This window comes from Chinchilla lanigera, unplaced genomic scaffold (genome assembly GCF_000276665.1).
Source record: "Chinchilla lanigera isolate Chin_1 unplaced genomic scaffold, ChiLan1.0 scaffold00010, whole genome shotgun sequence".
NCBI classification, from domain to species: domain Eukaryota; kingdom Metazoa; phylum Chordata; class Mammalia; order Rodentia; family Chinchillidae; genus Chinchilla; species Chinchilla lanigera.
In genome coordinates this window covers 11,243,592-11,255,428 of record NW_004955411.1, presented here as the reverse complement: position 1 = coordinate 11,255,428, position 11,837 = coordinate 11,243,592, and the positions used below count along the sequence as shown (strand labels likewise).

The 11,837-nt window shown below is 38.1% G+C and overlaps 1 protein-coding gene across 8 annotated transcripts in view; it reads left to right on the top strand.

Moving 5' to 3' along the window:
• Snap91 (synaptosomal-associated protein, 91kDa) overlaps positions 1 to 11,837 on the top strand; it is a 125,559-nt gene that overhangs the window by 45,717 nt on the left and 68,005 nt on the right. For all 8 annotated transcript variants that reach the window (XM_013510916.1, XM_013510915.1, XM_013510918.1 and 5 more), the window contains exons 4-7: positions 57 to 132; positions 763 to 865; positions 2,594 to 2,687; positions 4,304 to 4,415. In XM_013510916.1, the coding sequence (XP_013366370.1) occupies positions 57 to 132; positions 763 to 865; positions 2,594 to 2,687; positions 4,304 to 4,415 (385 nt within the window). The remainder of the gene's footprint in view (positions 1 to 56; positions 133 to 762; positions 866 to 2,593; positions 2,688 to 4,303; positions 4,416 to 11,837) is intronic.

Below are 11,837 nucleotides of genomic sequence, written 5' to 3'. Positions count from 1 at the left end.
AATTTAAAGGTATAATATGAGAATATGAGTATTTAATTCTAACTTCTATTTTTCAGAGATTTATTCAGTATTTGGCCTCTAGAAATACACTGTTCAATCTCAGCAATTTTTTGGACAAAAGTGGATCTCATGGTGAGAATATGAAAAAATTTATATACTTATGTACATATTTTTGCATATACCTTGTGTTTTGATGTGTGACTATTCATCCAAAATCATTTAACTGATATCTTTAAACTCAACACATAAAACATTAAATTTTGCTCACATTTTCATTGTTCACTTTAAAAAGTAACAATGGGTATGCTAGACTCACTGTTTATGAAGGTGTAGGAGATGATAAAGGTGCCTTCCAAATTTTAAAAAATGATTCCAGTATTACAGAAATTTTTCTTTTAAATAAAGAGTTTGAGTCACTTGTTCATTCATCATACTTACTGGTCATCTGTTACACATAAGGTAAGCAGATCAAGCAAATAGACTGTTATCAGATGGCTGTGTTGTTGCGTATGACACAGTCTTTTATTTGAAACCATGACAAAACCTACAAGGAATAATTAGAAAAGACATTCTGTACAAAGAGCACCAGGAAGTGTCTGATGCCAAAAGTATTTTCTCCTAGAAGTAGAATTTTAAATGAGTCCAGCAGATACGCTTGTTGACCTTATTCTAGAACTGTATACATTTGAAGGGTTAAAAAAAATAGTGCTATGCAAAAGGCAATTGAACTTATTTTCTTGATCTTTTTCCCTTCTCACTCAGGTTATGACATGTCTACCTTCATAAGGCGCTATAGTAGATATTTGAATGAAAAGGCCTTTTCTTACAGACAGATGGCATTTGATTTTGCCAGAGTAAAGAAAGGGTAAGTGTTTTTTAATCTTTGTATATTTAAATCAAGGCATATTTGATTGATTTTAACTAAGCTTATATGCCAACTTATCACAAAGCCAATTTATAGTCACCTGAAGAAGCTAAATAAATAATATGTTAGAAATTAGCCTTGAGGTTGTAATGTGCATTATTTTATTTATATCTTCATGCAGAAAAACCTGATTTGCTACTCAATGTTTACATGGTATAAGATTAATAAAATTTTAAAATTTGAAATTCTTCAATATCTAAATGTCTTTAAATAATTTAAGAGAGAGATTACTGACATAGTTCATCTGGCAGCTGTAGATGACAGTACCTATTTCAGTGTGCTTGACTGAAGTGGGAATGAACTTGTACATATGGTGTTCTGTTTTTGAGAGCTAATATGTCCTAGGAGATACATGCATGTCATAATTGAATTAATTAATACCAATGGCTAATTAAGAAAGTTTCATTGAAACAGAAACATTTGAACTTTAATCCAGAATTCCATTTACTTCCTTCTGAGTAGGCATTTGAATCTAGTCAAAATTACTCATCGAGAAGTTTGTGCAGATCTTTTATCTGTTCCTAACTTGAAATAATGGTAGGGAATTGTAGAAGCTTTAATATTTTAGTTTCAAGAATCCAAATGAAAAGATCTAGCTATCTTTATAATAGTTCACCTAACCTTAACTCTGACATCATGGTAATGAAAAATAGCAACTTTGGTATTCAAAAAAATTCAGTTTCTTGTGAGTGACTACCGCACAGAATTTTTTTCTTTCATCTCCTTCTCACTAGAGCGGATTCTAGTTCTTACACCTCCTTCTGACTTCTTACATGGCCATAGGCATCTCTTTTGATGTTCTCAGCTGTATTGTGACCTTTCCAAAATAGGTCTACGGCCTGCACCCTTACTGGACACTTAAAGATACTCTGGAAGGGGCTAGGGATTTAGCTCAGTGGCACAGCACCTGTCGGCAAGTGCAAAGTCATGAGTTCAATCCTCGGTACCAGAAAAAAAAAAAGACACTCTGGAATGGTTGGCTTCCTCACCCCTAGAGTGGGAGAGACCTCAGGAGTTGCCGTTATCAACCTGTTCACATCACCTGGGTACTTTTCTCAGCTATGGCACTACTGCTTGCTCCATGACCATCACTGGATGTAGAAGTCCCTCAGAGGCCTGCAGATAGGTGCAGGGCACACTAATCCCTCTGATTCCTCCTTCAGCACCAACTTGGATTCTCATACCCTGCAACTAAATTCTTACTTCCATTTGGGCCGGCCTATCCATTTCAAAATGTGTTTTTCTTCCCTCAGTTGTTAATATCGTAAACTGTACTTCCAGTCCTACAGGTTTCATAGACTTCAAAGGCGTGTTTTCCCTTTCTCACAAAAGGAAAACTGCCTTTGTAGAAAACTTACATTTTTACCACTTTCCTTCTGTTACAGGTTTTAAGATCCATTCAGAAACTCAGCTGGCCCTTGCTGTCCAGACTGTACTCCTTTCTCCCTGAGGCTGGTGCCGCTCGAAAGTGTTGCCTGTGTGGCTGGGAAGTGTGAATGCACAGGAGGAAATAAAACAAATGAGAAACAGCCACAACCTCTTAGCGCTTTATAATGGTCCTGCGAGATTAAGGAGGGAATTGGGAAGAGGCACAGCTTAAATATGCGTGGTACTGAATTTTCCATGTACAAGGAAGTTTAACCCTTTGCTTTTTAAAAACTATTACAGGGCCGATGGCGTAATGAGGACAATGGCTCCGGAAAAGCTACTAAAGAGTATGCCAATACTGCAGGGACAAATTGATGCACTGCTTGAATTTGACGTATGTATCTCATCAATAAGTGTTTCTTGTATAATCAGTACTGTCTTTCCTTTGAAGGAGAACTATAGGCAAATCCAGAGGTTCCTCGGGAAGCAGCTTGAGATCTCCCTCATTTAGATGAATGAGATGAATACTTAGTACAGGCTGTTGTACTCAGCAGAGATGATTTAGGTTTCCCCAGACTGTGCAAGCAGTCTGCCAGGTTTTTACTTAAGTTACAGGAAAATGTGAACACTGAACTCCGGAAAATGTATGGTTTTAGTGGGATGGTGGCCGCCTGTTGGGCTTGACAGGTGAGGTGTCTGCATGATGTATGTGCAGGCAGGTAGATTACTTGACCCGCTGTGTTTTCTGTGGATTTCGTAAGTGACACTGTCCGCTAAAAATAATTACTTTTGTTTTATTATCAATAACACTGGGTCCTTCCTGGCAGAATTAGCATGATTTGTCTCTTAAAATCATACCTATATCTAGCTGTGGTAGTAGATACACTAACCCGCCCAAATGATAAAAGTATATGGCACTAAAGACATGCACACACACAAATGAGAACACGTTTTTGATTGTGTCGTTGTTAATATCTGGATTGTGATATTATTAACTGGAGCTACAAAACAATAGTTTTGTAAGATGTTACATTTGGAAGAAACAGGGCAAATGGTCTGTGGGAGCTCCCTGTATGACTTCTGATATCTGCGTGTGAATTCACAGTGAGCTCACAATGGAAAGTTTAAAAAACCTGACTCACGAAAATAAAATATTTTTTCACATGTAGGAAAATTCTTAACTCACATTGTCAGCTTTTCTGTACTTTAGTGGTTGCCTGAAACACTTTCCTCAAATATTGGTAGCTAAAAGTCTCTATTAAGATTATGTGGTTTAGGCTGTAATTGAGCCCTTGTAATACCTAACTTCTGTGAAATTCCAGTAAAATCAGCAAGTCATCTTACTGTTCTTTTGACAGATTTTACAATAAATACATTGTTAGATCTCTGTGTAATTGCTTCTCTTAAATTTTTTTCTCTTTATTCACGGTTTTATTTGCTTTCTCTGCCCTTAACAGGGTTGTTTTTAAAAGAGAAATGCTATATAGGGGGGAAGAAAGCAATCTGAGGGCTGTGAAAAAGGATTGGGGAGTGGGGAGAAATTGTTACTTTCTGTGTTGCTAATAGTGTATCTATGGTAGTAGACAAACGAATGGCTACTGGTCTTAGGAAGCATTTTAAAGAGAGTTGAGTAAGATACTCTCCGTGCTGTTCTTCCTCGCTGAGGTCTCTGGGGATTCAGAGGCTGATCCCTTTGACAAAGACCATTAGGTAGGAGAAATGGAAGAGCTATACTGTAGCAAAGACTAAGTGTCAAAGGCTGGATTTGAGTCATCTGTGTATCACTGGTCAAACAATGTGTATGTCTTTTAACTGATAGGTCTAACTTTACTGACAAATTGAAACAACCGCATTTGCAGTCCATCTTTTGATATTCTTCGATTACTAAAAGACTTACCCAACATGTGTAGGATATGAATTTTTAGTCATTATTTGAGACATTTTAATATGATTTGAGAAAATACTGATTTGGTCATGTGCGACTAACATTAAATTTTTGTCTTTTCCTAGGTGCATCCAAATGAACTAACAAATGGTGTCATAAATGCTGCATTTATGCTTCTTTTCAAAGATCTTATCAAACTTTTCGCTTGCTACAATGATGGAGTTATTAACTTACTCGGTAGGTGGAATTACAAAAGGGGTAGGCACTGTGGGGCACCCCTGCAGTCGCAGGTACTTAGGAGCTCTGAGGCAGGAGGATTGCTTGTGGCCAGGTGTTCAGAGTTAGCCTGCGCAGTATCGTGAGACACCACCTCTTAAACACACACACGCGCACACACATTCACAAGGCAATAGAAGAATAAAAGAGTAGAAGGCAAACATAAGAATAAAGAACATGGACAGGGGCTGGGGATTTAGTTCAGCGGCAAAAGCGCTTGCCTGGCAAGCGCAAGGTCGTGAGTTCGGTTCCTGGTACCGGAGAAAAAACAAAAAAACCAAAAAAAAAAAAAAAAAAAGAACATGGACAATAAATAGAAAATAGTAAGAAATATAACAGGTACTAATCTTTATCAGTATGTCAGTATTACTTGATGTATCTATAATCACTTAAAACTTCAGTCGTCTAAATGTACTAATTAAAAGATTGTCAGAATGGATCAAAAAACTAAGTTCAGGTATATGGTGACTACAGGAAATCCACTTTATATATAAAGACTCATACAAATTACAAGTAAAATAAATATATGGAGAAAAATATCCCACTGTAACTATAAAGAATATGCAGGAGTAGTTATATTAATTTTAAACAGGAAAGGAAGTTATTGGGAAAAAAGTGAGCATTACACAGTGATAAAGTGTCAGTTCTCCAAGGAGATGGAACAGTCTTTAGTATGTACGTACCTAGCAACAAAGTGTCCAGCTGCAGGGCATAAAGACCTGTAGGACTGCAAGGAGAAGTAGATGAGTCACTATTACAGCTGGAGACTCCACCATTCTTCATCACTCCTTGTCAGAAATGAGCAGATACACCAGGCAGAAAATCAGCAGTGACAGATTTAATCTCAAAATCAATCAACTGAACATATATGTGCTGACTATTATATCCAGTATCAACATACTGTACCCTCTTCTCAGGACTGCATGGAAAACTCACCAAGACAGATCACAGTCTGGGCCATGAAATATAGCTTAATAAATTAAAAGGATGAGAAACTGAAAGTGTAAATAAGAATCAAAATGTACAATAGATTCTGTGAAATAGGAAGAAATTGTTCAAAGGGAAAAGGGAACTAGGGAGGGAAGAAGGGGAAAGAAATAAAAGGAAAAGAAAAATGAGAAGAAGATAAAATGGAAACAGCTTTATGGATGAGGGGAAGAAGGGTTGAAGGAAAGGAAGGGAAATGGGGAAAGAGGAATCAAGATACATCATAAATAAGAGCAAATTACCTATGGTGAGTGTGATCGTTGGGTGTACCTGAATTGTACTAATAAACTTAAATAAAGAAATAATGCAATGTCCGCTTTCCAACCACAGTGGTATTAATCTAGAAATCAAAAGACCAAAGATATAAAAACCCTGAGGAATCCCGAAATAGTGGAGATTAAACATCACACTTCCATGTAATACATGAGCAAAGAAAAAGTTTCAAGAAAAATTTAACGATATTTTGAACAAATGAAAATGAAAGTACAATTTATCAAAATTAATGAGATTTGGTGAAAGCAGCATGGGACTTCCTTAGTTTAATAAAAAATGCCTGCAAAACATAGCTAACATGATACTTAATAATAGGAAGCTAGAAGTTTTCCCACTGATACCAGCAACAAGACAGGGATATCCCCTCTCATTCCTGCTTTTTAACGTGATACTGGAAGTCCTGCTTAAGGAAATTAGACAAGAAAAAGGACAGAAGTAATGCAAATGGGGACTGAGGAAGTAAAACTCTATTCATCTATGTGGAAAATCTGGAACAAGTACCCCAAATAGCTTCTGAAACTAATAAGCAATTACAGCAAGGCTGCAGGATAGAAGTAAATATACAAAATACCAAGCACTTTCTGATATATTAGCAATGAACAGATGGAATATGAAATTTAAAATGTAGTATTTCTGTCAGCACCACAAACATTAAATAATTGGGAATAAGCTAAGAAACTACCTATAGAACCTTAATGAGGAAAGCAATAAAACTCTGATGAAAGACATTTAAGAACTAAGTAAGCAGAGAGAGATTTAGTAATACTCGATACTGTCAAATTGTTAGTTTTTCTCAGTTTGATCTATAAATTCAGTGATGTCCCATCCAAAATCCAAACAAGTTTTTTATGGATATCAACAAACTGAGTATAATGTATGGACCAGCAAAAAATTTAAAATAGCCAACACAACAGTGACAGAAAAGGACAAAGTTAAAAGTTGTAAACTACTTAAGAATTTACATGGTGGCACACGCCTGTAATCCCAGCACTCGGGAGGCTGAGGCAGTAGGATCATTGAATATTCAAGACCAGCCTGGGCTACAAAGTGAGCACAAGCCAGCCTGAACAGCATAGTGAGACCCTGTCTCAAAAAGACAAAAAAAAAATCTGTAACATTACAGTAATAAGGACAGCAAAATATTAGGGAAAGGAATAGAAAACTAGATGAACAGAGCAGAGAACCCAGAAGTAGATTCACATTAATATAATCAACTGGTCTATGACAGATGAGCAAAGATAGTCTTCATATCATATGGAGGGGAATAGTTGCATATCTACATGTAAAAGTACAAATCTGGAATAGACTTACTCCCTTCCCAAAAATTAACTTAAAATGGATCATAGCCCTAAATGTAAAGTACAAAACCACAGAAATCCTAGAAGATAACATAGAAGAAAGCATAGGTGACCTTGAGTGTACACAGGACTTTTCAGATACAATGCCAAACACATGACCCATGAAAGAAATAATTGATAAACTTCACTTCATTGAAGTTAGAAACCATTTCCATGAAACAAAATGTCAAGAGGAGAAAAAAGTCTTGCCACGGACTGAGAGAAAATATTTGTAAAAGAAACATCTGATGACAGACCATTATCCAAAATACAAAAAGAATTTAAAATATTCAACAACGAGAAAAAAACAGCCTAGCTTTTAAAGTGGGCCAAAGACTAACAGACAGCTCTGTCCTCTCTATTTAATGTTGATAAAACTTTTCCAAAAAAAAAAAAAAAAAAAAATAGCCTTTTAAAAATCATCTGGATGTCTTTTCCCCTGTGCATACCCACTCTGGTAAAGGTCCCGATGCAGAAAACTAAGAAAAAGTGCTCTGGGCAGTGTTCAGTGACTTTCCTCAAGATTATGTGCAGGCCTCATTAAAACTTGGGTCGGGGGATCCTACCCTAAAATTTCCCCTTCGGTAGGCGTGGCGGGGGCCTGAGAACTTGCGTTTCTATTCACCTTCTAAGTGACGCTCCTGCTGTTGGCTTGAGTACTTCACTGAGGGAGCCGCTGCGTGGAGCTCAGGCTCTGATCCACAATTTCTGGCACATTCGCCCAAATTGATAAATTGTCAAGTACATTATCAACCTAATTTTTCTTTCCTGGCAAGCAACGTTAGAATTCATTTGTTTTGAATTTCCAGACTTTTATGTTAGGTTTGCTAGATTTAGGAGGAAAAATAGGAGATATCTAGTTTAAATTTATATTTGAAGTCAACATGAATAAACTTTTTGGTAGTAATAAGCCCCATGCAGTATTTGAGATTTACAGTAAAACTTGTTATTTACCTATATTTTAACTCAGTATCTTGTATTTATTGGTAATCCTTCTGCGAACAAAAGTTTGCAAAATCTTGCACTTACTTTGGCATGTGCATGTTTATCTCCTGGGTCAGACATTGTACCTGTCTCCCTAAGGCACGCTGGAATTGCTGTATTGTAAATCTCACTTCAGATATTGAAGCAATTGGCGAGGAGAAGAAGGTATAGGGATCAGAGGGCAGGACAGGAGGAGAAATTTGTTTCCTCATGAAGCATGAGTTAACATGACCTCCAAGTAATAATGCAGGGCCATCCTCTTCAGTCAGGAAGAAAATCTTGTAGGAAGGGAAACTTACTTTTTTTTAAATCTTCCCAAAGTTCTCCCCTTACCAGTTTGCTTTCTCAGTAAATGCCTAACTCTCACAGAAGAGACCTCAGTGAGACTATCAATAGAGTTTCCATACCTATGCTATAATTGACTGACTGGTAGTATTAGACTATCTGAAGTCTAGCTGTGATAGCTCTGTGGCTATGCAAGATAAGGTCACTTTAGGGCAGTCTTGGAGTGCCATAGTCTGTGTGCCCTGAGCCAACCATTAGAATCCTGTGTTTTCCTTTTTAAACTCTGGTGCAGACAAAAGCAGCCATGTACCCCACGATTCTACTTGTCTGTCCTCATTGTGGTGATCTGAGCCATAGTTTGATGAGCTTTGTCTCAGGACTCATTTAGAAAAGTGTAGATGGTAATTTAAGTAATTGTCTTGCTCCAGTACAGCATATACTAGCACAGATGGTCATCACCTTCCAGTCTAACAAGCTATTCCCAGGTTTCTGTATTGACAGTTTGAAAGTCTATTTTCAGCACTCACTTCAGGTACCAAATACTATGTGTATTCAAGAACCAGAAATTTCTCTACATACTCTAAATAGGAAGGAATTTAATATAGGGATTAGGTGCTTCTATAATTATTGAATCTTGAAAGAACTGGTTATCAGCTGGGCTTCTAGAAGTGACTCCCAGAATTAAATACTGCGTTCACATTTTAGAGGAGCTACTAATTCAGAGGCTACCTATTGAACACATTTCCTGTTTTCCCTGAGAACAATCACCAACAGTGTTTACAGCCTTAATGTTTACCCTAAGATAACTTGCAGGTTACCGACATAACCCTATCCCCAAAATTTGTCACCGAATATCTTTTATGGCTCCTTTCACATCACTCTAGTATATTCGATAGTCATGGAAACAGAAGCCATCACTGTATTTATGACACTCTGTTTTTAGTAGTGATATTTGCATTTACAAAATAACAGTAAATTCTTGATCTCTGAAAATTAAATTAGTGCTGGTAGCAAGTTGCACTTTTTTCTTCTAAACAAGCCATGGGTTTAAAGAATACTGAAAACTAGAAGCTGCCACCGCCACCATAGCTGCTTTGCAACACTAGGAAGCTGAAAATGGGACCCCTGTAATCGGGGGATTAAAGAGTCAAATCAAGTGGCCGTGATTGTAATCATTACTCCTCAAAACTCCAGGGAGCTGGGGGAGCGGTGGGAAATAGAATGCTGCTGAAAATTACGTCTGTGATCGTGCCTATCACAGGCACTAGCTGCAAAGGTACAAGAAGGTGGCTCGTGCCTCAGTTTTACCTTCTAGGTCTCCCACAGGTCTGATTTTCAGAGCTGAGTTTATATCCAGCACCCAGCTGCACATGGAGTCAGAAGAGAAAAGGGGAGCTGGGTGCGCCCGTCATCAGCATCAAACACAGTGCTCTCAGATATTCTGACTTCAGCGGGGAAAGGCTCCTGCCCTAACTATGAAGTTCAGACCTAAGTACATCTTTATTTCAGGCCATAAATTTTATCAGGACGTCCGATAGGATGCACTTCTCCTGTTATCCTTTGCCAGCTAACCGTGGTCTTCCTTGCTGCTCATCAGTGTAAGCTTTGGCTGTGTAAGTGCGCTTCTGGGCATCTACTGTTCTGCTTTTTCTGTGTACAGTGGCGCCTCAGTTCATAAACTTAACTTTTTCACAATGCTGGTTGCAAACTGAACTGGATGAGAATCGAATCAAAGTTCTCTATCAGATCAACACTGAGTCTAACCATTGGATATGATTCTGTTCTCGTCCAGTTTGGTGTGCAACCAGAAACAAGGAAAGAATTAGTTCGTGAACCAAGGTACCATTGTACTCTTCACTGAAAAAAACCTGTCATTTCCTTATAATGAGGCCCACATCTGTTATTTCAGTTCTTACCTTTTTTCCTAAACTTCAGTTTTGCATGTCGTGTATGTGTAAGCATTTAAATCTGGATATTGTGTTCTTACCTGGAGCGTCAGCACCTGTACAGCTGAGCTCTTGAACCTCTCCTGTGTCCTTATTCCCGCTGGTATACATAGTCTTTTAACCCTAAAGCCCCCACTAACTTTGGGTGACTCATCTTCCCGAGACCCACAGCTGCTCAGAAATGAAGCTCTTTCCATTTAACCACATGCTCTCACCTTGTGCTGTTCCCACTTCGACTTCAAGAGCCTTGGATTTAGTGTCTTTGCAACCCACTTAGCAATTAAACGTGTTCGGTCATGTGATTCTTCCCTGTTGTCCTGAACAGCTGCTTACGTGCTCTTCTGCTTTACTTTCCCTTTATGCTGACTTCACAGATAGATGGTGTTAAGAATGCAGTTTCTCTTTATGTTAAAATAACCATTTGAGATGTCATTTGAATTTAATTCGCAAATGATAGTCTGCTGCTGAATCAGGAACGGAAAAGGAGGGGAGTTATAACCTTTCATATCAGAAACTTCTCAAAGGGGATGAGGGTGTGTTCTTGCCTTTCAGCGTTCCCATATTTTACAATTTCATGTGGTATTTTTGTCAGAATTGCTTCTTAAAGTGACAGTTTAGAAGTACTAAGCTGTGTCATGTACACGTACCAGCTTTACACAGGGACTATATACATTATGCATTGTGAACACGTGCACAATAAGGGAATCAAGAGATGGATGCAGGGGGCAGGGAGGAGAGGGAAAGGGGATGAAAATACGGAATTAAGATGTGCTATGTGCATGTACCAATGCCCCACAATGAACGTAAACATTAAAAAGGACAGTATCCTAACTGTTCTGAGGCAAGTATGTTTTTTGTTTCTAAATGTGTTGCAAGTTAGTTTTAATAAAGGGTTTTCTAACCAATACTTTGTGTAATGTTGGAATCAAGTTTTAGTGCTGCAGATTTTCACACGTTTCAACGGTGTAACAGAACTGATTTCCAATTAAGATGTTCCCCTCACTGACTGGTGCTCATTCATAATAAACCATGGGGAAAATCTCAGTTTGTCCCTCGAGGATGAGGGTCCTTTTCAGTTGGTTTATCACTCACGACAGTTATCCTTCGAAAATTAATATAGTACCAAGGTGCAAACAAGAATTTATTACAACTTTACAAATACTCATGTTACACATATCAAATGTGATCATATCAAATACAAAATGATCAACAGAGCTTATTCTAGTATGAAAGAAAGGCTGAGACATTTTGAGATGCCGTTTCTGGATACACCCCCCCCCCAAGTCTCTGGAGGGCAACAGAGGCTCACAGCTTGCAGACGTCAGTAAAAGTGGTGCACGCTGCCGTTCTGTGCCATTCCCACCATTACAGGAACACTTACGAGATTATAACCTGAAGCCATGATGACTGAATGCCTTTTGCTGGCGAATCCTAAATCACCCTGAAAAGTACAGACGCCCAAATGAGACAGAGAAAAATTGCTTAAAATTTCGGTGCATTTGTTCTGAAGGAAAATTGAGATTATGCAGTTTGATTTCTCTTCTTGTGTTATTGCTAAAGCCCTGATGCAA